Here is a 26,058-nt window from a genome sequence, read left to right as displayed (position 1 = left end):
TAAATCCTAAACCCTAAATCCTAAACCCCACCCTTTAACTCTAAACCCTAAAGCCTAAACTCCACCCCTAAACTCTAAACTCTAAACCATAAACTCTAAACCCTAAACTCTAAACCCTAAATCCTAAACCCCACTCCTTAACTTTAAACCCTAATGTCTACATTAATTTACCGTTAGAGTATAAGTGTATATTTATCTCTTTTGATAAAACATTAAGTGCTATTTTGGTCATTTTTATTCTTAGAGGCTATATTTGTGACAAAAACCTTTTTAGTGCTCTCCTAGTCATTTTCTCTTTTAAAATTTAAAGCTGTATCAAAAATACACTTTAATATAAAAAATAATTTTAACCATCAAAATTAAAACATTAACCATTAATTGTTTTAATCTAAGGGCTACAAATCCATCTAGTGGTTATCTTCTAACTTCTTTCTCATTGGTTAAATTTTTTATTACAAGGATTACAATTCTTGACCATTGATTAGTTTTGATCTAATGGTTTTAAAATGTATTTTTTTCTTCACTTTCTCTCTTCTATTTGACGTCTCCTTCTCCTCTTCTCTTTCCTTCAGGAGTTCTTTACAGTTCCAGATCTTCTTCATCTCTCTCACTTTCTGTCTTGTAAACAAGAGAGATTCATACATTATCATTCATTTCTTATGCCTTAATATATTTGGTTTGTAAATCTAAGAAGTGAAAGAAGAAGAAACATCAAAGAAGAAAAAAAGATTGTCGGAGAAAAAGAAAAAGTGTCGAAAAAGACTGGTTTTCGCCGTCGTCACGGATATTGAGCTCATCGCCATATATACTTGCCGATGTCGTCCTTGTTTCTGTTTCTCAGATCCATTTTTGTCGGTCTCCATCTTCACCGTAGTCGCCACTACCACCGCTTGTCACCACACTGGTCACCTCTCTCTCTTTCAATCTCTCTCACTCTTTTTCTGTGTTTTGAATTTGTTCTTGTTACTAGAAGGTGGATAAGGCAGATGAGCTTGATGGTGGAGGAGATAACAAAACCGTTGTGTGGCTTGAAGACGTCGGAGCTCTCGTGGTAACGAGACTGCGGTGGCGAAGGAAGAAGACAATAATGACCTCCCAGCACTCGTGATATGGAAGAAACATGCGGTGGTTTAGTTAGGTTTAGATTTTGTCGACATGGCTGCAAGCTTTTTTGTTTCTAGGTTATAGATTAGGGTTGGTTTATAATTAAACTCAGCCGTAACGTATGCATAACTCAGCTGTAAGTGTGCATAATTCAGCCGTAACGTATCTGAATGGTATAAGCCAGTTGTAATGTTCCTATAACTCAGCCATTAAGTGTAATATGTTTTGCGACGTTTCGTATTTTGGGCGGGAAAAAAATATTCTGGACGGGAAAAAAATCATTCCTTCAACTCTGAACACAATATTAAAACTTTAATATTTTCTTAAATTTAAACCTCAAACCCTAAATTATAGAACTATAAAGTTATAAAAATTATAAAGTTTATCTTTTGAACACAATATTAAAACTTTAATCTTTTCTTAAATTTGAACCTCAAACCCAAAACTATAAAACTATAAAGTTATAAAAATTATAAACTCAGTCGTAACGTATGCATAACTCAGCCGTAATTTGATTATAACTTACCCGTAACGTATGCATAACTCAGTTGTAAAGTATGCATAACTCAGCCATAACGTATTTGAATGGTATAAGCCAGCCGTCCTATAACTCAACCGTCAAGTGTAATTTGTTTCGTGACGTTTCATATTTTGGGCGGGAAAAAAATATTTTGGGCAGGAACAAACTCATTCCTTCAACTCTGAACACAATATTAAAACTTTAATAATTTCTTAAATTTGAACCTCAAACCTTAAACTATAGAACTATAAATTTATAAAAATTATAAAGTTAATCATTTGAAAACAATATTAACACTTTAATCTTTTCTTAAATTTGAACTTCAAACCCTAAAACTATAAAGTTATAAAAATTAAACTCAGCCGTAACATATGCATAACTCAGCCATAACGTAAGGATAATTCAGCCATAACGTATGTGTTGGAGACTTAATGTATGAACTATAGTTATCATATTCATATGACGCATCATCTGCGTCATCAAACATATAAACTCAGCTTTCAAATTCATCATCTTCTTCGTCTTCTCTCATTTTCTTATTTTTTTTGTTCAACTCTCTTCTTTTCTTACAATTTACGGGACTTAGCTTTTTCATCTCTCTCTTTGAGTCTTTTTCTTATGCAAGACGACAAATCCAATGTGAGAGAGAGCATCATGATATAGGACCGCCATACATGAAACTGGAGGAGAGGAAGCTTCTTCTTTAACCGATCATCATCGAAAACGACGACGACTGTAGTAGACCTGTCTCAGATGTTAAATTTTAAAAAATCTATGTTTTCAGACCCAGTTGCGGAAACAATAATTACCAGAACCATAAGATCTCAGAGAAAGATAAATAATAAGTTGAAGAAGATAGATAAAGAAGATGAAGAATGAAGAATAACATAGACCCTTATTTTATTGTTGTAACATTAGTGATTACATGACAAATCCGAATTGATGACATGACGGATGACATGGAAACTCGGTTAGTCAACCGCAAAACGAATATATAACTCAGTCTAAATAAATCAGCTCTCATGTACAATGTAAGTCAGCCGAAACGTGGGTACTATTTTAGTAATTAACCTTTCGCTAATAAATCAGCTGTAATTAGGATGAAAAATCTTAAGTCAGCCATATCGTCAAATAAATCAGCCGTCAAACAAATGATATTCTAGTAATTAATCTTTCTCTAATAAGTCAGCCGTAAATAAGTTGAGTTTACTATTAATCCATCCAATGACGGCTGATTAAATATAACTCAGCTGTAACAACATCTCATAAGTCGGCCGTAAATTCAATAACTCAGCCATTCGATGTTCATTAACTCAGCCGTGGAAACATAACTCAGCCGTGTCTTAACTACAACTCAACCAAATTTTACAAAAATCAAACCGCCGATGTATAAGTCAGCAGTAACTTGTGTACGTAAGTCAGCCGTTATCCCATAAATCAGTCAGATTTATGTAAATCAGCCGTAACTAATAGGTGATTTATGTTTTTAAGTAAGCCATTTTCTCTTAACTCAGCCGTGTTGTTTAATTCAGCCGCAACGTAGCAATAACTCAGCCGTAACGACGTATATAGCTCTTTACGGCCGACTTAATGAAAACACAGAACTGAATTCCTACGTGGCGCCGAGTTTTTCATTACGTGGCATTAAAAAGTAATGGCATTCTTGTAAATACGTTTTTTCTCATAACATAAAAAAAGGCACGCTTGGATTTAAAAAATGCCAGTAATAAAAAAAAGATATGTATGGTTCTAGTCAATTGTCCTAAAATATTACTCCCTCCGTTTCTAAATGTAAGTAGTTTTAGCAAAAAGAGTTTTTTTTTTTTGTCGACAACATTACAGACTCATATTGACTCTGTAAACCACACCGGGAGATATTGATCCATGTGAATGACGAAAGACGTTCTAGCAAAAAGAGTTTGTTTCACAATATAAGTAGTTTACATATTTCAATGCATCTTTTTCATTTATTGGATATTGTGTGACCAATGAAATAATGTTAGGTTTTTAATAATTGGTTGAATTAATTGGTTAAATAATATATTCTCTTAAATAACAATTTCTAAATATTCGTGCTTTTAAGAAAAACTATTTACAATTAAAAACGGAGGGAGTATATATTTGAGTAAACTTCCCTATATATTATAACAGAAGTCACAACCTTGATTCATGTGTGATTTTTTTTTTAAAATGGACTCAATGAACATAATCCTAAAAAGTCATGTTACATTTAGTCTCTAATATTATCATGTAAATTTTGGGTCCACCAGAAATTTTTATTGGGCTATCAATAGTTGGATTTAAAAAGTAGATGATCCATTAGATTTATAGATAGTATAAATTAAATAGATATAATTTAATGTTATAATAATATACCTCCATATGTTAAATATTTAAAAATTTATCGATGTAAACTTTTAAAATTATAAAGATTTTTTTTAAATAAAAAAAATCATATTATCTAACAATGATTAATCTTTACTACCTTAAACCAATGAAAACAAATTTTAAACTATATAGTTATTTTAAAAATTAAACAAAAACTAAATGTTTAATTATTTACTCAATAATATAAATCTATGAAGCGAAAAGTTTAATTTTTTAAAGACTTTCTAAATTTGTGAAATGTTACAATATCTTTGAATATGACAATAAAACAATATTTTACTAATCTTTATATATATAGTTACGTTTTTAATAATGAAATAATAATCTGAAAATATATATATAGAAGAAGATACAAATACATGTGAAAGTTTGAAACAATTTATTCAATGGAAAAAATATACCGTAAATTTATTATGTTTTAAAAATTGATAGACACATTTATACTATTAAAGCATGGTCCTATTGTCTTTTTTACCTTAACCTGTCATTTCTTTACTAACATTGCATGTTTCATTAAGGGCAATCAAGTATTATTAATAACACATCTATACTATTAAAGCAGGATCTTATTGTCATTTTTACCTTAACCTGCCATTTATTTACTAACATTGGATATTTTATTAAGGGCAATCAAGTAATATTAATAACACATCTATATTGGATCATTTTTTTCGGATCCAGCCCACTGTCCACATCAGATCTCTCTTGGGCCATTTGGGCCGATTAAGAAATCAGATCCAATTCTCACATTTTTTTTCTTCTTTGGGCCATTGTGTCCAAGTTCAAATATATTTTTTCAACCGTTCTTAATTATTTTTCTTTTCTTTTCTTAATACTCCCTCTGTTTCAAAATACATGAAGTTTTAGTATTATGCTCAACTATTAAGAAACTTATTTTTTATATTAAAATTATTATTAAAATACAAATTTAAAATTATTAAATCAATCACAAAACAAACTACAAAATATCATTGGTTACACGGTTTTCGATAAAGTTAAAAAATGCATTAATATATGAAAACATCATCTATTTTGAAACATCAAAAACTCCCCAAAACATCATCTGTTTAGAAACAGAGGGAGTATAATTTAAGCATTTATAAAAAAATTGAAATTTTTCATTGAAAAGTATAAATCTTTATTAAAATTATATAATTTTTTTATTAAAAGTATTAACCACATAATAAAATTAATTATCATAGTTATACCAACTTAATTCATTAAAAAAAATAAAGTTTAATTTTTAAACATAAATAGTCATTTAAAATAAAACACGATAGAAAAAGATAAAAAGTTTAAGTCTTTTATAAAATAAAACACAAATATATGAAATATGACATTTACTAATATTTGTCAATTGAAAAAAAAAATAATAATAAACTCGCGCTTTGAAAGCGCGAGTCAAAATCTAGTATATATTATAATATATACAAATTTAGAATTAAAAAACAAAATATTTATATAAAAATAAATGAAAACAAAAACCAGCACGGTTGAGATCTAGTTATTATTCTTAATATGGAAGGATTCGTCAACGCTGCCATTATTATTTATAAATAAAGTTACTCATCTCGAGAGGAAGTTTGTAGAAAATGCAAGACGCTACCAAAGTTCAAAATGAAAAAAAAAACATAGGAAAATCAAAACTATACTAAAAGGCAAATACTAAGCATCCTTAGGTGGTCCACGTCGGACTGGAAAATTAGCCACTCATGGAGCATCATTTGTCCACGTCAGGTTACTTTCATATTGGTTTGGGCTTTCGACGTTTTGGCCCGTTTGTTCTGTGCGAATATTGGTTGGACCCATCTGCTCTTTACTTTCACGTGATTGTTGAGAGACGACCAGTCGTTGACGTAACCCTAATTTTTCTCTTCTCTTCTCTTTCGACTTCCCCATCTTCCATTATTCTTCTCAGCAAATCGGTTTCGACGATTAACTTCATCACTTATATCCTCACAATAACTGCTGTAATCAAGTCTTCGCTTGAACTGATCCGATGAATTCCTTTCGCTTACCTCTCCATTTTTTATTTATAACCCTCTTCTCCTCTTACCAAATTCTTCCATCACAACTAAGAATATTCTCTCAAATCTCACTCCGATGGAACTCAGCGGCAAATCCCCAGCTTCCAGCGACCACAACACCAGCAAGAAGACTGTCGCCTCCTCTGTGACTGCGAAATCAACCGGAAAGTCCACTGCTTCGTCTGCGATCATGGTGAAACGTAACGGAAAGGCTGTTGCTTCATCTGCCAATCCGATGGAACCAAACGCTGCTACCGATCTCTCCTCCCTGCCTAGCGAGCAAGTGATGTTCTTCAGAGAGGTTTCTCTCGGCCCACGCGAAGCCGAGTTGATGTTCCGTATGATTCATTTCTGGGATGCTCGCAACCCAAACATGAAGACCCTCATTGGACGAGAGATGCTCCTAATCGACGAAGAGGTTTGTCTACTTTTACTCTCTGATTTGGTATTGCTCGATTGGGATGATATTTCTATTAATCTATGTTTTTAAATGATATATACAGGGAACTGTTATTCAAGGTTTTATTCCAGCCAGTCGAGTTGAGAGATATGAGCTGATAGCAGGTTCTGTCTATAAGCTGATCAATTTTTCGGATCCAGAAGCAAAGATCAGTTTCGCGTTGCTGATCATAGTGCCACCGTCTCATTCAGCTGGAATTCCTCTTTGTCTGTTCTTGAGAATCCTCCGGTTCAAATACCAGAAGATAGGTTCAGGTTCCACACCTATGAGGAGTTTAAGGCCAATTGTGACTCCAGATCTGATCTCTATGGTAAGTGAAGTTTAGCTTTTTAGAGTACATACTGTGTGTGAACAACAACTGAACATCTTATAGACATGTTTGATATATTTTTTTGATGTCTGCGGATCGTACTGGTTTTGTCACAGATTATGTTGGTCATATGAAGCTGGTGAATGGGCAGACTTTCACTGACCATATTGTTCTCGACGAAGCTGACATAGCAGAGAAGCGGCATCTGTGTGTTCATATACAGACACATGAGTAAGTTTTTCTTTTTGTTACTCGCTTTCATTGTTTGTGTGTTGTTTTTAACACATGATTTGTGCCCTGTGTAGTGGACCAGTGATGAAGATGTATCTATGGGACAAGGCTGCTTCCGACTTTTGCCAGAAATTCAAATCGTACGGAGGCATTCCAAGCGTTCTTTTGGTCACTACAGTGAACCCTAAACATATTGGAGGTCAGCATCAAAACTATAAAAAACATCATTCACATATTCAGAACTTAGCTGTGACATATTCATTCACATCATTCGCATCATTCCAAGCGTTCTTTTGTTTATATTTTAACGCGTAAGGGCTCTTTTGAGTCAACGGTTAGGTTTTGAGATGGGATCTTGCGTAAGGGCTCATATTGGGTTTGTTCTTTTTTTTTTTCTGTAACATTAGATGATTAGCTATGTCCTTTTAGAGAAAAGTTATGCCTTTGATTTACCGTGAAGACTGTTATTTTAGTTGTCAATGAATCACTACAAGAAAAATGGGTTTTAATAGCAGATCGGGATAGCGTTTTTTTCGATTGTGCTATTGTTGACATATCTCTTACTTTTAGATAGCGTTTGCGAAAATACAAACTCTATGTTAGGTTGGTCCGATTTTAATTTCTCCAAAACACTTTTCGGACATAGTATACATAGCACTTTTAGTTTTGAAACGCTATGCATATCTAAAGCGGAAAAATAATTGATTTTCCCTCTCGTACTTGTTTCACTTTTCCTCTTACTATATTTTACATAACACTTAAGGTGAAAAGTGCTATAATAGCATATGTTTAATAGACATATATTTAATAGCACATAATTAAAAATGCTATCTTTGTCTTTTTAAATCCCTAAACCGTAAACGAATTTTTAAACCCTAAACTTTAAACATATATTTTAAACTCAGATATTAAGTATATAGTCAAAAACTATTTCTGTTTCATAAATTTAATCTCAATCTCAATACCCCAAACTTTTAACTCTCAAACCCTGGGCTCAAACCCTATACTCAAACCTTTAAACCCTTAAACTAATTTCATTTAGTATAATTCTTTTATTTAAAATCTTTAAACTAATTTAAGATTACAGTTTAAAAATTAATCTCAAATCTCAATACCCCAAATTTTTGATCCTCAAATTCTATTATATTTTAAATTTTAATTATCATGTTTAATTCTTTAAATTTATGCAATTTTTGAAGTGAAATGAGAAGAACAATTTTATTTTTTTAGGACCATTGATTGAATTTGATCTAGTGGCAACAATCATTATTTGACTTTTGAATCTCTAAACCCTAAACTTTAAACACAAACTTTAAACTCTAATACTATAAACTTTATAATACATGAAAACTTAAACTTCAGATCTTAGATATAAAACTAAAAAATTGAATATTTTTGAAATTATCAAATCATATAATTTTTTTTATCAAATCAATTTTTAATCATATAACCACAAAATTCAAATGCCAAACTTAAATCCTCTAGTTCATAAACTTTAAACTATATTTCATATATCCAAATTCTAAACCTTAATTTTAAATTTCAAACTTAAATCCTCTAGTTCATAAACTTTAAACTATATTTCATATATCCAAATATAAATCACAAAATCATAAACTTTAAACCTTTTCTTAAAATAATTTTTATTTTCAAAAATATATCATAAATATTTTTATACTAAACACACAAAATATAATAGAAAACAATGTTATTAAGAAAAATAGGAATCAAATACAAAAATCTGATTGGTCAACACAAACTGGCCAATCACATACAAGGACGGAGATCATGCTTTATGTAATCACAACCATTGATTAAACTTTTTGAAGGGTCCAGATTACTCCTACTTCTTCTCCTCTCTCTCTCTCTCTCTCTCTCTCTGTCGCTTTTGTTTTCAGATCCAAAAATTTTGTAACTGTCTAGACTCACAAAACTCATCTTCTTTCTCTCTGCATCTTCAGTTTCTCTAAGTCACAGACTCATTGTCACCATCCTCTCTGTCGCTCAGTATCCTTCTCCTTACAGATAATAGAGGTCGTGAGACAACAACAGAGGAGGAGCATCCCATCTACTCTATTCTCTCTCTCTCTGAACCGTGATGCCTCCTCTCTGTCCTGTGACGAAGTGACGCCTCCTCTCTGTTCTGGTATTCATTCTTCTCTTTTATCCTCTTTGTTGTTTACTTGATTAAATTTTTTTGGTTTGTAAGAAGGTTTCAGAGAAAGACTAGAGCAATAGCGTAAGCTTGGAGAATCAGAGCAAGGTGGGAGAAGACAGAGCAACGGCGTCGGAGAAGACCGAGCAGCGGCGTCGGGGAAGACAGAGCAGGGGCGGCGTTGGGGTAGACAGAGATGGTCGCGAGCAGAGATGGTGGTGCGGCGGGTGAGGACTGGAAGATGAAGAAAGCAACAAAGTTCATGGCTTGATAAGACGATGAAGATCATGGAAGAACACGACAACGAAGGTGGTGGTGCGACGGGTGAGGGTTGGAAGATGAAGAAACGACGAAGGTGGTGGTGTTGGGGTGGCGCTTAGTTAGTACTAATTAGGTTAAAGCTTGGTTTAGTTAGTAATTAGGTTAAAGTTTTTGGTTTATTATTTAATTAGATTTTTTTTTTTTTTTTGTAATCCAATTTTGTTACAAATCAATATTAATAAAGAAATTTTAAATATCTGAATTAATTTTAAATTTTAATTATGCTTTTATTTTTAAATTATTAACTGAAAAATAATTCTAAAATAAATAATTAACTAAATATAATTTACAATATATAGCAGAAACAAATTGCTATAGTAGTTTTAACAATAACAAATCAAAAACGCTGTTAATAAAATAAATAATAGCATTAAAGACATGCTGTTAAAAAAAATTAATTGCATATTGAAAAGCGCTATTGTAGCGGAAGAAAAAATAGCAACGCTAAAAACCGCTATGTAATGTCATTTACCTATTATGACGGGCGATGATACAGCGCTTCAAAAACCGCTATCGTATCGTTACATAGCGTTATTCGTCCGCTATAAAAATGCATTTTTCTTGTAGTGAATATTTGTGTTAACATTGCTACAAGGACAATTTGATTGTCCTTTCAATTATTTATCACTGTCCTAAAATATTTTAGTTGTTTATTGAACTGTGACTTTTGTTTATATCCTGCAACTTTTGTTTATTGAACTGCATAGGTCATAGTATATTGTTAAGAAACCGTGATAAGGCATTGATAAATCATGTACCTGATAATCACATCCTTCTATTTGTTATTAACAGGGACCCTTGCTCTCACTTCGATGTCATCATCCCGAGTGTTTATGGATGCCGATGTTCAGCCAAGCAAGGATTATCTCAAATGGTATGTATTTATGCATTCAAATACGTTTTCCTACAACTTTTGTTTATATTTTAACGCTGTATTATTCCTAAAATATCTGGGCTTTTGTATTTGGTTCAGGTTGGTCTCAAACTCAGAAATTGCTAATAGAGTTGCAGCTGAGGTTGTCACTAAGCCTGAGGCAGTGACTCTTGAGGAACTATTCTCTTACATCAAGCATGAAACTTCTAAGGTGCAATAATTGTCCTGTTCATATATTATTTCTATGTACTTGGGTGTTTATGAATTCTATTTGTTTTCCACGATGAAGGTTGCTTGGTTCGAATGCACTGCAACTATAGATGATGTTATCCAGGGTTCTGCTTGGTACTACATTTCCTGTGGTGGCTGCAATAGTAAGGCAGTGAAAGGGCCTACTTCTCTGGTTTGCAACAATAAGAAGTGTGATAAAAGAGAAGTCACAGGCGGTCCTCAGTGAGTTTTGTACTCTTAGATTCATATTTGTTTTTCATCTCTCATAACTAATATTTTCTCATTGTAGGTACCTGACGAAGATTTCTGTTTATGATAAGAGTGAGCAAGCAGTTTTTGTCATTCTTGGTGATGCTGGAAAGGAGTTGACTGGCAAGCATGCAGCAGAATTAGTTGCAAATTACTTTGAGGTACTCTACACCTGTTTATACATATATAATAACTTTTTGTAATATCGAATTAGTTAGGACATCATTGATTTGAGAATTCTGAGAAGGCAGCATCAGATGAACTCACGTAGGTTGTGTTTTTATGTCAGTCTAATGCTGGAGTTGGGGTTGATCATTGCGTGCCTGTTCCGGATGCTTTGCTTGAGACAATCGGGCAGACACGCAAGTTCATCGTGAAGGTCTCGGATCATAATTTGACAGGCAAGACTCAGACCATAACTATCACAAAGATTATCCCAGCAGGTGCTCCTCTTCCATCAGTGTCTGATGGTATCTCAAAGACTGGGGGTGATGACTCTGGACCTTCCGGAGGGGTTGGAGGTGATGCAGGTGATAGGGCTAGAAAAGCAGCTGAGTATCTTGAGTCGGATGAGGCCAAGCGTTCGAAGAGTGGCTAATATAGCTTGAACTCTTCCTTCTACGCAGTAAACGTGTTTGCTGCGGTTTATGTGTGCTTTTATTTTCCCTAATAATTTTGCGTTCTTGACATTTGCATTTTCAGAGTTTTATCCTTTCATGTTTAAGTTTTTGTTGAATACAATTTTCGTTATATGGGTTTTACTTATCCCTTTAAGCAATTTACTTATCCTGTTATGATCTTTTTATTTGTTCAGTGTGAAGATTATCTTAGTTTACTTTATACTATGATTATATAAGTGCTGAATTATCTTCCGATTAGTTACTTAATGGTACCAGCTTTTCCTACGTTAATATGTATCTCCGATTCTTTCTTCACGTAACCTTCTTGCATGAGGTTATACGAGCTTTGGACCATTTTTTAACATTTGATTTCCACTACTGGACAATAAATCTACGTATGCATTCACATATATATACATATATTTTTTAATGTGCGTTTACCACAATTACGTTTTTGGTTTATAGCAAGAATGTTAGAACATTCAAATTAACATTCAAATTCTTCATATATATAGTTTCTATGAAAAAATTGTTTCACCTAACAACCAAAAATACATGATATCATACAGACATATAATAAATAAATATATTTTAAATGTTAACACTATCAAAATACAGTCAAATAATTCCCAGTACTTTTAACAAATTCAAATCAATAAAACATTTTTTTCTGCAAGGTCCCGACCCGGCAACTCTCTCAGCTATAACTTGGCACAGGAAAAATGGGTCGGGTCATTTTTATAATTGATAAAATATTAACTTCACTATTATAAAAACGAATCTCTTATTGCGACAATGGATGATATTAAAAATATGATTGTGGGACATTTAATATACGAGGGTCCAAGATAATATACGAGGGTTGCTCTACCACTAGATTAGAGACACACTTTGGAAGCTTTATGGCAAACATATTACATATAATCAACATACGACAATTGAGAAAGTTTTGGGTTCAATTTTATGTTAATCGCCGATAACATATTTAGTTTTGTATATTAATTATTTTCTATTTATATGAAAATTTTCACATTTATAATTTTATTTAACTAATATTTGAAATTTAAAATATTTTTTCTGTGTTACCAGTTTGAAGTGAATATTTTTATTATTTCAAATATAAGCCATTGGTATTTTTGGATAGTTCTAGTTTACAATTTTCATCATTATAGGATGAAAATAATATTATTGTCAAATATGTTTCTATTATAACTAACAAAAAGAGTAACACAATTAAGTAATAAAATACTTTTTAACATAACTGAATACTATAAATTATATAAATTAAATTAAGAATGAATTTTGCTAAGTCTTGCTTTCTGTGTATATATTTTTTTGGAACAAACTTTTTGAAAATTCTATTATGAACGTATATTACTAATTCTTGCTATGTGTGCATATACTTTGTTTCACTTTGCATTGTTTTTTTTCCTTATTCTTTAATTGAACAGAATTGGAATTTCCAATTTTTCTATCATCATTCTATCTTTTGAAAATTCTATGGTCAACATGTTACATATTAGTCGGCATGCAGAAGCTACTGCTAATACCAAAAAAAAACTTATCTCCAAATCCACTTATGATACTTGATTACAAATTTTATACGTTACCTTTATGAATTACCATATCTACAAAAATCCTACATCATAAAAGGAAACAAATCTTATACGTTACCTTTATGAATTACCATATCTACGAAGATCCTACATCATAAAAGGAAAGTAAAATAATTCTGAAAATCAGCCCTATCAATCTACGAGTATATGCTTTCAAAGGGGTAAAAAAAAAATCAACTCTCACCAAAACTCATCCTTATCTTACATAAGCTGAAGAAACATTATATGCCATCTTTGCAAATACTAGCCGCCCAAACTGTGGAAGTCTAACGCATTCGTATCTCGACGTTTACAAAAGCTAATGTGTTTACCAAAGTGATAATAGATTGTGTCTAACCTTCAGCGTACTGCCGGAATGGATGCACCGCCCTCTGATCAACCGCAAGAAAACACAGGTAAATACGTAATCTCTTGCTTCTATCCCCTGATCAGAAACGTTCATCAAACTATGTACTTATTTTTGTGTTAAAAGTTTTAAAACACTCATATATTAGAAATAGTTTAGAAATATCTTTATATAAATATTTTTGTATGACTAATATTTAATTATAAACTGTTTTATATCTTAGTTTTCTAACCTTATAATAAAAAATATTGTTTAGAGATAGGAACACAATATATATAATAATTCTCTTAATTTTTAAATATATTTTCACAATTTTATTATATTAGTTTATAATTAGTTATTTAATATAACATATAAATTTAATATTATTAAAATAAAATACGTGTTTTATTATATATAAAATTTATTACGGGTTTTTTGAAAATTAATAAATACCCAGCTAAAAACTAATAATAAGTTAATGACCTATATAAAATCTTAAAACCTAATAAAATATGACAAATAAGAAAATACGAATTTTAATATAACATATACATTTAAATATTATTTAATCAAAATTCGTTTTTAATTATATATAAAATTAATTAAGGATATTTTTTAGATTAATAAATTAGTGATTCAGCATAAAATTATTAATAAATCAATGACTAAGCAAAAAAACTAATAAAAACATGACAAATAAGCAAAATTGACTAAAATCATGGAAAACATGACAAATAAGCAGAAACAAAATAATTATAAATCTAATTACATATTTTATCGTCATATTATTTAAATTAATAAATTATGGATTCAACTAAAAACTATTAATAAATTAATGACCCAACTTAAACCTAATCAAAACAGGATAAATATGCAAAGTTAACTAAAATTATGGGAATCATGACAAATAAACTAAATCACTTCATAAATAATAGTATAGATTATTAGTAACAAGTATTTGCGTTACCCAAAACATTGATCGAAAACGTAGCAGGCAAGCAATTATTACACGGAATACGTCTCCTTTTACAATCAATAGTTTGCTATGAACTATTTTTAAATAAATAGCATGGTTGAAACCAGATAAAACCTCATATTTAAATCAGACATATTTTAGTAAGCACATGAATAATCATAACTATATTCCAACTAATTGTTACTATATATTAATTGGTACTATATATTAAAAAATCATGCATTATTTACATTCATAAAAATCTATACAAAAATACATTTATTTACATATGTATATAAATACATATATTTACATATGTATATAAATACATGTTTAAAATGACTATATAAATATCAAATACAATTAATACTATACATCAGATCACAAATAAGATTAAAGTATCAGTGTAAGTTAATTATTAGACTTTTTGCTAATTTAGGATAAACAGCTAATTGGTTTTACTATGCAAATAATTCAGGTGGACATCCGCAAAAAAGGAAACGAGGTCGTCCCCGTGGATCACGTACAAAACCTATGTCGATATTCTCAAAAATAATTGTAAGAATAAAATCATCATTTTCTCATCATAATACTAAAATTATGTATATTTTCAGTTCATATGATTAATGATCGACCAACATTCAAACCAAGATATTATGACTGTAAGTTTGTATGAATTCTGATATTATATTTATACAATACTATTCATCAAACAAACTGACTTTACGCATTTAATCAATTAGGTGGATGCGATGACTGCGACTCTTACAGTAAGATAGCAGCCTATAATGTGTATCTCCTACTTTATTTCCCTTATAACTAATATTTTTTCTCTTAATAGTCAAGCAAAAAAATGCACGCGATATGAGAAAGGCTATCTTGATGTCAAAACGATACTCAATACGATCGCAAGGTAAGCATTGTAACTAAAAAAATCCCCCAAAGATTTAATACATTTATTCTAATACGCAGTGTTATGCATAAATGCAGATTCTCCACAACAAACCCGTGTAATATGTCACACTCAAGCAAAAAAGAAAGGTGCATATTTTAAACTCTGTAATTCTAAAATTTCTAATAACAATGGGATGATTGGTCGGGCTGTAACTGTAAAAAAAATTACTTTAAAATTTAGTCTGTAGATTTTTTTGATTTAGCTTTAAGGAAGATGGAGCTTTAGAAAATAAGATTTTTGCAACCATTTTTGTATGTTTTTGTTGTACCTTTAGTTTTTTGGCTGTAACTTTAAAAACTAAGATAAAACATGATTGGTAGTATTTAGTGTTGTAGATGAAAATTAAAGCTAAAATCACTTCCTACAACCCAACCAATCACCCCCAATATAGGTTATCAATTTTACAACTCTGGCAAATTTTTATAATAATAAAAAACTTAGGATTTAACAATTCTTAACAAAAATTTACTCAGATAAAGGTTCGACATCTCAAACCGAAGAAAACCCAATCGTAGCATGCTCGAAATGCAATGCTCTTATGTGGACTTCGGAGAGCACTGGTACAGACTCCAAAACAGGAGAACCGACGTTCACTATTTGCTGTAACCATGGCCAAATCAGACTTCCGCCTATCAAGCAACCCCCAGCTCTATTAGAAGAACTTCTCCAGCTTAGGTGGTTTCGAGATACTATCAGAGTCTATAATTCCGTACTGGCTTTTACATCGGTTGGAATGAAAATGGATTATAAAGTGGTTCGTACACCTGGTCCTTACACCATACGGATACAGGGTCAAACTCACCACAAGATTGGTTCCCTTATACCCCAACAAGGTCGTCTCCCAGAATATCTCCAACTCTATATTTTTGATACGGGAAATGAAGTCAGAAACAGACTAAATGCAATGGGGCAATCCTCAACAGATGGTAATCTTGATGAAGCAACCCTAGAGCGCCTCATCAGGATGATTGACAAGAATAATTGCTTAGCCAAGATTTTCCGACGGGCACGAGACTATTACGAAAGTGTTGGGAAGGAGTTTAAAATCAGATTGCTCCCAGATAAAGGGAAAGGGAAAGAGTACGATCTTCCGAGTACAGATGAGGTCGCAGGTCTTATTGTAGGCGATATGTCATCAACAATTGGAGAACGAGATATAGTGGTCCAATTTCAATCTGACACTTTGCAGCAGATACGTGATGATCACCCTTTGTACATGACCCTACAATATCCTCTTTTGTTTCCCTATGGAGAGTGCGGTTTTCATCCAGAGATCCCATTACATCTTGAGACAGGCACTTCAAGAACAAGGCAATTCCTGACTATCCGCCAGTTCTATGCCGCTCAGATCCAGACCCGTCTTAACCAATGACTGACCTTGATTATAGGCGGCCGTCTACTCCATCAATATATTATTGACATCTATACAGTGATTGAAGAAGATCGACTAAGGTGGGCAAGGAATAATCAAGATATACTGAGAGCTGAGCTCTACAATAATGTACTCGACGCTGTCAGCGAGGGTGATACTAATGCTAAAATTATTGGACAGAGGTTCATACTGCCCCCAAGTTTCACCTGTGGGCCCTGATACTTAGTTGAAAAATATCATGATGCGATGGCTATTTGCAGAGAATATGGGAATCCAGATTTGTTTATCACAATGACGGCCAATCCCAACTGGAGAGAGATTAAAGAGCATCTTATGAAGTATGGTGGAGACTCTCCCAATGATAAACCAGACATTGAGTGTCGAGTCTTTAAGATGAAGTTAGACCAGCTCCCCAAGGATTTCAAAAAAGGAACTTACTTCAAGCCATACACGGCTGTCCTCCACAGGATAGAGTTTCAGAAAAGAGGACTCCCTCATGCACATATACTATTGTGGTTTGGAAACTCTTCTAGAACACCAAGTGCAGAGGAAGTAGATGAGATTATTTCAGCTGAGCTTCCAAACAAGGAAGAAGACCCTGAAGGTTACAATTTAGTAACAAAACACATGATTCATGGTCCATGTGGTGTCATTAATCCGAAGTCACCATGTATGGATAATAATGTGTGCACAAAAAAGTTTCCTCGGCCGTATAATGACAATACTTCAATTGATAAATCAGGGTATGTATTGTATCGTCGGCGGCAAAACGAGAATGCGTCTGTACTGAAGGATGGAAAAAATCTTAAACAACAATTTTGTTGTACCTCATAACTTGAACCTCTTGAAGAAGTACGAAGCTCATATTAATGTTGAATGGTGTAATCGAATAAGTGTTGTGAAGTACTTATTCAAGTACATAACCAAGGGTGTTGACAGAGCTTCCGCAGTAATTGAGCATGGGAATACGGGATCTACATCTAGCTTAGCATCCTCTAGCGAGCCAAAGAAGAGAGTAATCAAGCAACGGAATGAGATCCAAGAGTTCATTGATGCGCGGTACTTATCAGCTTGTGAGGGTATGTGGCGGACGTTTTCATTCCATATACATAAAAGAAAGCCATCAGTTGAGAAGCTTATCATTCACTTAGAAGGTGAACATAACATCACTATTAAGGATACTGATAACCTCGGGCGCGTAGTCCGCAAGCCAGGTATTGAGAAGAAAATGTTCACTGAGTGGATGGTCTTATGCAGAAGGTCAGCTTTTGCACGGACATTAACTTACGTGCAAATTCCGGAATATTTTGTATGGAACAACAATACCAAAGTCTGGTCTGAACGTGAGAAAGGAAAAGCCATTGGGAGAATCATAGCTGTTCACCCATCGGCAGGTGATCGTTACTACTAAAGGATTCTCATAAATAAGATCAAGGGTCCTCAAAGTTATGATGAGCTCAGAACGTTTAACGATGTTAAATACCCTGATTTCAAATCGGTTTGCTACGCACGAGGCTATTTGGACAACGATGTCGAATGGATCGAGAGTATGATAGAGGCTTCTAGAACGGCTACCCCATTCCAAATCCGTGATATGTTTGTCACATTCCTGAACCATTGCTTTGTTGCGAGCCCTAAAATATTATGGGAACAATCATGGAAATCAATGAGTGATTACATACTCCGCAAGAGACAAAGATTTTTAGGTCACTTAAATCTAGAACTGGACGATGAGACCCTTGAGCAATACACTTTAATCGAAGTGGAAAAGTTGATGCGGATGCATAACCGCTCGATAAGTGATATTAAAGGTATGCCTAAGATCCAACCTGTTTTGCTAAAAGAATTGGGGAACAGTTTGTGGACCCAAGAAATGGATTATGATGTTGCAGAGGAAACTTTGAGACATGACACACAGTACACCCTTCTTAATGCTGATCAGCGTGCGATTTACAAATCAGTCTTAGACTCCGTTGAGAAAAAGGACGGAAAACTATTCTTCGTTTATGGCGCATGGGGCACAGGAAAAACATTCCTATACCGAACCATTATATCCAGACTTCGCTCTAGAAAACAAATCGTTCTACCGGTTGCGTCTTCAGGGATAGCCGCATTGCTCCTACCTAACGGAAGAACAGCTCATTCCCGCTTTAATATTCCTTTGAAGCTTTCTGAAGACAAGCTATGCAACATCAAACCAAGTACAATGCTAGCTGAGCTAATCGAGAAAACGGATCTCATAATTTGGGATGAGGCACTTATGACTCATAAGCATGCTTTTGAAGCATTAGACAAGACGTTGAAGGATATAATGTCCAAGAAAAATCCTCGTGCAAAGGATATGACTTTTGGTGGAAAAACAGTTTTGTTGGGTGGTGATTTTAGACAGATTTTACCAGTAATTCTACAAGGAAGTAGGGCTGATACTGTCTTAGCTTCAATAGGTCATTCCTATCTATGGGATAGCTGCCACAAGTTCTCTTTAAAAATAAATATGCGAGTCAATCAGGACGAGAAGGAGTTCTTAGAGTGGCTGCTTAAAGTCAGGGAAGGTCAACCACAATCATCAGCAGATGATGAAGATGATGGTTACCATGAGCAAATGATAACTGTCGACGACTCATTGGTTCAACAGACGATAGATGACCCTTTAAAACAAGTTGTTGAGGCCGCATATGGAGACATCAACAAAATAAAGATCTCTCAAAGCTCTTACACCGATAGAGCTATCCTCACTCCCCGCAATGAAACAGTTGATGAAATCAATGCATACACAATCTCTAACACAGACGGAGAATCAAGAGATTACTTCAGCTGTGATAGTTTTGAGATTTCAGATACTCAATCTGATCAAAATGATGCCTTATATGCGATTGAGTATCTCAATTCTCTGGAATACTCAGGATTGCTTTCTCATAAACTCACTCTAAAAGTTGGGGCCCCAGTTATGCTTCTGCGAAACATAAATCAGAAAAAAGGATTATGCAACGGTACCCGTATGATCCTAACCTATGTAGGCGAACGAGTGCTTAAGGCAGACATAGTCACTGGCTCACACGTTGAACACGAAGTTTTGATCCCAAAGATTGCTCTCCTACATGAGGAAACAAAGTTAACGTTCACCTTACGTCGTAGGCAATTTCCTATCAGATTGTGTTACGCAATGACAATCAACAAAAGTGAAGGACAAAGTTTAAAGGAGGTTCTCTTATATCTGCCTAAACCAGTGTTCGCACATGGGCAACTTTATGTGGCTCTCTCACGTGTAACAAGCAAATCAGGACTAAAAATCATTAAAGCGAGAGATCAGCATCCACAAAAAGTGAAGAACATAGTTTACAAAGAGATCTTTAACCGTCTTCGTTCCCATGAAAGTAAGTAAAATTCCAACTTTAAAACCTAATTCCAAATATTTTCAGTGACTACTTATCTAAAAGTTCATTTTTATCTGCTATTCAGCGTTATAGCGGTCAACAGTGATAAATGAGAGGTAGACCTTCACCTGGTGATTGTTATATAACTATTTCAAGGTAAGTCTTATTATACTATAAATAATATAAAGACTCATTTTAGTAGGTTTGGATTCCTTATTTACTTTACAAAATTTCCAGGCCCCCATTCAAGAAGACCATCACATCTACAAGGCCGCTTCTTCAAAAGTCCACCACATTGTCTATGATTTATAATTTTCTTCTTAAGACCCTAGTATCTGCTTTTGATAACAATAATAATAACTTCGGCTTCTAGACATGATTTACAAAGAAGCTCTCAATTCAACGCATTCAAACTAAAACATTTTCCGCGCGTAGCGCGGACATACCATCTAGTAACAATAATAAAAGATATGAAAGCTAAGTGGGCGTTGACAGTTTGTATAAATAAATCCATTGGCTAAGTTAATAAGATTAGATAAACTATTGCACTACTTAAGTTTCTTCCAAACTTGACATGTTTGTACCTGATCATGAGGAAAATGTTCTGCCCGACCACTATCAAAAACTAAAGAGGCTAACTCAAAGAACTTGCAGAATAGATGATTATTACCAAGAAATAGAGATGTTGATGATTAGAGCATACAACTCGGAGGTTTGAACCGTGAAGTCCAAGACTGACCAGCGTGAAATGCAACAGTATGTGGTGAATCACAAATTTTGTATGTAGGGTGAATTTTAAAGAAAATAAAATTTATTTATTTGCGTTATTTGTTTTTGAATTGTAATTTTTACATCACAATTTATTGAATGCTAAAATATTTGAACTAAGTTTGGTTTACGTAAAAATCTCTAAACTAAAAGTTTACAAGCAACATAGACAACACAGACGTATAATCAAATAGATTAAATAAAATCAGTTAAAAAAATTCACATTAATATATATAGTATATGGATTTTACCCAAATTAAACTTAATTAAAAATTTTTAGCATTAAAATTGATTTGAGTTTAAATACTCAAAATATTAATATATTAACTGTGATTAATTATTTAATTAAATTTTATTTTATTATTTGGATATAAGTTTGAACCGTTTGTATGGAATACATTGCTAAATAAGTTTTCTAGTGTTTGTTACAAAGAAAAATAACCGTTAGAACTAAGAAAACATGAAGGTAAATTTAAGAATAAAAATAACGTTTACTTTAATCATGCAGACTCGGTTTTTTCTAGTATAAGAACAGATAGAAAGTTTATACAGAAGCCACCTTTCTTTTCTCTTTTCGTTACTACTCTTCCGTCTTTCTAAACCGAACGATACGAACTCAGCCATGACATCACGGCGCAATACACGATCGATGACGTCACTTCATCGAAACTCATTGCCGGTACCTGACGACTTGGCTATGGAGATATTCACGAGGCTGCCGTCGAAGGCGATAGCGAGATGTCGTTGCGCATGCAAGCTCTGGTCCTCCATGCTTCGCCGTCAAGATTTCACAGAGCTTTTCTTGACCAAATCTTGCGCTCGCCCTCGGCTCCTTTTCGTCAGGGAAGATTACAGCGTCAGAGAGTTTGTCTTCATCACGTCGCCTCAGCCTGAAAATCCCGAAGAGAACTCGTACGTTGTAGCCGCCAATCATCTTGCGCGTTTCCCACGTTCCAATGGATTCTACGGTTGTACCAACGGCTTCTTCTGTTATGGAGCTGACCGGTTCTTTAAGGGGCTGAAAAAGCCAGTGCGTGTTCCGGTGATATGTAACCCTAGCACGGGACAGTCCTTGACCATGCCTAGGTTGAATTCGAAAAAGAAGTATGGAGTGGAAAGCTATCTTGGATATGATCCCATTGCGAAAGAGTTCAAGGTGTTGTCGATGAATAAGTCGCGTGTTAGTGAAGGTTGGATCTCAGTGGAGCACCAAGTTCTGACATTAGGAACCAAGAAACTGTCATGGAGGTTGGTTGAATGTTGCATACCACATTTGCCTTCTTGTAAGTGGATATGTTTCAGCGGTGTTCTCTACTACGCAGCTAGAGCAGTCGGATCTTTAGTGGAATCTATGGTCGTTTGTTTTGATTTGAGGTCTGAGAAGTTCAGCTCTGTCAAGTTCGGTAAAGCAATGCCTGGTTCAACAACTCTGGTAAACTACAACGGCAAGTTAGGTTTGCTTATGTCTGGAGATTCTTATGCTGTTACTCGATCAAGTACAAGTTTTGAGCTGTGGGTTCTGCTTGACGCTGCACAACACGAGTGGTCCAATCATGTCTACGTATTACCACCTTCGTGGGAGGATGTGGTTTCAGAGACCATGTACATTGCTGGAATGGTTGGTACAAATGAAATCGTCTTCTCCCCGAGCTACCAAAGAGTGCCTTACTATGTCATCTACTTCAACGTGGAGAGAAAGACGATCACCAAAGCTGGAATCCAAGGACTGGAAGCGTTTCAGGGTACGAGTTTCAAAACCTATCTTAACTATATTGAGAATGTGAAGCTTCTTTAAGCAATTTTATAAGTGAGAGACAAGTGTAGTTTTCATTTTGTGTGCTTCGTTTTCTTCTAGCATCTTAGTTTTAAAATAGAGACGTTTATAATGTGATTTTCAGTGTTGTGATAGAGAGAGTAAGAGTAAATGAGCAGAATGTTGCTAGTTTGTCCGGACTCTTGTAGATGATATGATAAATCACAAGTTGTACATTTGACGTTTTGTGCCGTTTTTGATTGTATCAAGCAGAATCTGAGTTACATTCTTCGAGTGTTTATCACAAGTCAAAACTCTGTAAGAGATCATCGAGAAAAGGTACAAATTAAGAAGTTGAAGGAAGAGCTATAGATGATGATGATGATTCAACTCTTAAGAAGCTTGATCCAAACTTAGATGTTCATTCTTGTTATCTAACTCTTCCAAGTAAACATTCAAATAACTATGATTGAAAGTATAATGAATTCACTTTTAACCATTTTGCTGAAAGCACCTGAACAGAATATGATTATGGTTTCATGTACATGCACACATATTATTTTTTGACCAAAGGAATACATTTACATATATTAAGGCTATAATTTAATGCTATTTTTTTAACAGAAGTCAAAACAAATTTTAAAAGTAAACTAGCTGCATTAAAAAAAACAGAGGCATGATGGAATATTAGGTTCAGACTTATCCGGAAAACGGAGGTAGGCTTAGGGGAAAGTTTGAACACGTTTATCTAGAACCGAAGAACCAAACTGAACTAAAAAATAAGGTTCGGTTAGATTCAGATCCTATCAACTCTTAGAAGAGCTTACATCTCTAGAATTGAAAAATCGATACCGAACCGGAATCAAACCGAGAACTAAATGAGAACTCGAATTTCTATAATATAGTTTATATATTTATAAACATTAAATATATTTTATTTTAAAATAAATTAATATTTTTAAATACTATGTATAAACCAAATTATCCTAAAAATCGAATCACCGAATATTTTTCATTTGAAATATTTAAGTGAAATCGTTGGTACAAATGAAATCGCGCGTCTTCTCCCCGAGCTACCAAAGAGTGCCTTACTATGTCATCTACTACAATGTCAAGAGCATGACGATCAGAAAAGTTGGAATCCAAGGACTGGAAGCGTTTGAGGGTGAGAGGATAAACACCTATCTCAACTATGTTGAGAATGTGGAGCTTCTTTAAGCATTTCAAGTGAGATTAAGTGTAGTATTCATTTGGAGTGTGTTTCTTAGTAAAAAATGTAGAAGATTCAACAAGGGTACGACAGACAATCTTCTTGTTACAAAATGCTGTAAATTGTAATAGAGAGAGCACAAGTTTTCTTAAGCTTGCCAGAGAATGATGTTTGTCCACACCCTTGTAGATGATATGATAAATCACAAGTTGTACATCTAATTTTTTGAGCGGCTTTGATTACATCGATAGAATCTTGAGTTACATTCTTCGAATGTCTATATCATAAGGTAAACTTCCTCAAATTCCCAGCCCTACTTGTGTGAGTGATGATCGGCGGTGGTAAGGTGGAATGTTGTAAGTCATCCACCACTGAATCGTGTCATAACTCCTTCCAGAATAAATAGCAAATAGCAAATCAACGTTTTTGGTAAAAAAAAAAAAAAAAAGAAAGCAAATTAACGTTTTTAATAAAACTCAGGTCAGACCCTATCGTTAAACCCATCATTTTAAGTAAAGTCTAAACCCAGAAAAGGCCCATATATTAATACAGCACTCTCTTTTATCTTCCCCGACAGATGATTTTGGGGATAGTTCTAAACCCTAACTGCGATTTACGATTTACGATTGTTCTTACCTAGTGACAGTGAATTCGAGGTAAGATTTGCCTCATGTTCGTTGTTTTATTCTTTTCATCTCGATCGTTCATCTGGTGAAGATTAGTTTCTGGATGCAATCGAACTTTTGTTCTAGAACTGTATTTGAAGTTTAGTTTCATGTCTTTCTCTTTGTTCTTCACAGACCGAAACTTCACTCCGCCATGAAGGGTGGTCGGCGCGTTACGCGATCCACGACAAGACTTGATAGAAACTCATTGACGCTTCCTGTTGAGGTTGTTATAGAGATATTCTTGAGGTTGCAGTTGAATTCTCTAGCGAGATGTCGTTGCGTATGCAAGCTCTGGTCCTCCGTGCTCCGCAGCCAAGGTTTCACAGACTCCTTCTTGACCAAATCTTGCGCTCGCCCTCAGCTTCTTTTCGCCTGCTCTGATTACCGCCGCGAGATTCACTTCCTCTCGTCGCCTCAGCCTGAAAATCCGGAAGACAACTCGCATGTTGTAGCCGCCAATCACCTCGCGCGTTTCCCAACTTCCTATTGCTTTTTTGGTTGTACCAATGGCTTCTTCTGTTATGGAGCTAACCAGGGCAAGAACAAACCAGTTCTTGTCACGGTGATATGCAACCCCAGCACAGGACAGTCCTTGACCTTACCAAGATTGAACTCAAAAGAGAGGTATAGAGTGGAAAGCTATCTTGGATACGACCCCGTTGCGAAAGAGTTCAAGGTATTGTCTGTGTGTGACGGTAAGGAGTTCCATGTTCTGACATTAGGAACCAAGAAACTGTCGTGGAGGGTGGTCGAATGTTGCATACCACATTACTCTTCTCGTAAGTGGATATGCATCAGTGGAGTTTTGTACTATATAGCTGCAGAACCTAGGTCTTCTTCAGGGGAATCTATGGTAGTTTGTTTTGATTTGGGGACTGAGAAGTTCAGCTTTGTGAATCTCTTGCGATTGAAACGAGCACTGCCTCAGTCAACAACCCTGGTGAACTACAATGACAGATTAGGTTTGCTTATGTCGTCGGAAGATACTTGTTATGTTTTTCGATCGTGTAAACGTTTTAAGCTGTGGGTTCTTCGAGATGCTGCAAAACATGAGTGGTCCAAGCATGTTTTCATATTACCACCACTGTGGAAGGATGTAGTTGTGGATAGAATGTGTATTGCTGGAATTGCTGGTGTAAATGAAATCGTTTTGGCCCCCTGGTTCCAGTACGTGCCTTCCTATGTTATCTACTACAATGTCAAGAGCAAGACGATCAGAAAAGTTGGAATCCAAGGAATGGAGGCGCTTCAGGGTAGGAGATTAAACACCTATCTCAACTATGTTGAGAATGTGAAGCTTCTTTAAGCATTTCAAGTGAGATCAAGTGTAGTATTCATTTGGGTATGATAGACAATCTTCTTGTTACAAAATGCTATAATAGAGAGAGCACAAATGTTGTTCCAAAAAAAAAAAAAAAAAAGAGAGAGCACAAGTTTGCTTAAGCTTGCCAGAGAATGATGTTTGTCCAGACCCTTGTAGATGTCAAGTTGTACATCTATTTCTTGTGCTGTTTTGGTTTGTGTGGAGTATAATCTTGAGTTACAATCTTTGAGTGTCTTATCATAAGA

The 26,058-nt window shown here is 34.3% G+C and overlaps 3 protein-coding genes, 1 long non-coding RNA gene and 1 pseudogene across 4 annotated transcripts; all 5 read left to right on the top strand.

Annotated features, from left to right (window-relative positions):
- Positions 1 to 7,242: 7,242 nt before the first annotated feature.
- Positions 7,243 to 9,784, top strand: LOC125586427. Its single transcript, XR_007322957.1, has 2 exons — positions 7,243 to 9,186; positions 9,253 to 9,784. It is a non-coding gene; the product is annotated as an uncharacterized LOC125586427 (long non-coding RNA).
- Positions 9,785 to 10,328: 544 nt separating this feature from the next.
- LOC125586198 lies at positions 10,329 to 11,468 on the top strand. Its single transcript, XM_048756036.1, has 5 exons — positions 10,329 to 10,390; positions 10,490 to 10,601; positions 10,680 to 10,843; positions 10,911 to 11,031; positions 11,160 to 11,468. The coding sequence occupies exons 1-5, from the start codon at positions 10,329 to 10,331 to the stop codon at positions 11,466 to 11,468; spliced, it is 768 nt and encodes a 255-aa protein (XP_048611993.1).
- A 6,914-nt stretch (positions 11,469 to 18,382) lies between these two features.
- On the top strand, positions 18,383 to 20,098 carry LOC106427649 (ATP-dependent DNA helicase pif1-like). Its single transcript, XM_013868368.2, has one exon. It carries the CDS (start codon positions 18,383 to 18,385, stop codon positions 20,096 to 20,098), a length of 1,716 nt encoding a protein of 571 aa, XP_013723822.1.
- LOC106427666 (F-box protein DOR) lies at positions 19,606 to 24,257 on the top strand. Its single transcript, XM_048756537.1, has one exon. The coding sequence runs from the start codon at positions 21,481 to 21,483 to the stop codon at positions 22,651 to 22,653; it is 1,173 nt and encodes a 390-aa protein (XP_048612494.1). The 5' UTR covers positions 19,606 to 21,480; the 3' UTR covers positions 22,654 to 24,257.
- A 126-nt stretch (positions 24,258 to 24,383) lies between these two features.
- LOC106427618 lies at positions 24,384 to 26,037 on the top strand (annotated as a pseudogene).
- Positions 26,038 to 26,058: the final 21 nt, after the last annotated feature.

The sequence above is a fragment of the Brassica napus genome, chromosome C4 (assembly GCF_020379485.1).
Source record: "Brassica napus cultivar Da-Ae chromosome C4, Da-Ae, whole genome shotgun sequence".
Taxonomy (NCBI): domain Eukaryota; kingdom Viridiplantae; phylum Streptophyta; class Magnoliopsida; order Brassicales; family Brassicaceae; genus Brassica; species Brassica napus.
The sequence above is the reverse complement of the archived record's forward strand: the minus strand, read 5'-3'. Positions and strand labels throughout refer to the sequence as shown.

Coding starts and splice junctions, on each gene's coding strand:
- LOC125586198 (XM_048756036.1), top strand. CDS start 10,329: ATGTCATCATCCCGAGTGTTTATGGATGCCGATGTTCAGCCAAGCAAG. Junction 10,602..10,679: donor TCAAGCATGAAACTTCTAAG/GTGCAATAATTG, acceptor TCCACGATGAAG/GTTGCTTGGTTCGAATGCAC. Junction 11,032..11,159: donor TAGTTGCAAATTACTTTGAG/GTACTCTACACC, acceptor TTTTTATGTCAG/TCTAATGCTGGAGTTGGGGT.
- LOC106427649 (XM_013868368.2), top strand. CDS start 18,383: ATGAGTGATTACATACTCCGCAAGAGACAAAGATTTTTAGGTCACTTA.
- LOC106427666 (XM_048756537.1), top strand. CDS start 21,481: ATGACATCACGGCGCAATACACGATCGATGACGTCACTTCATCGAAAC.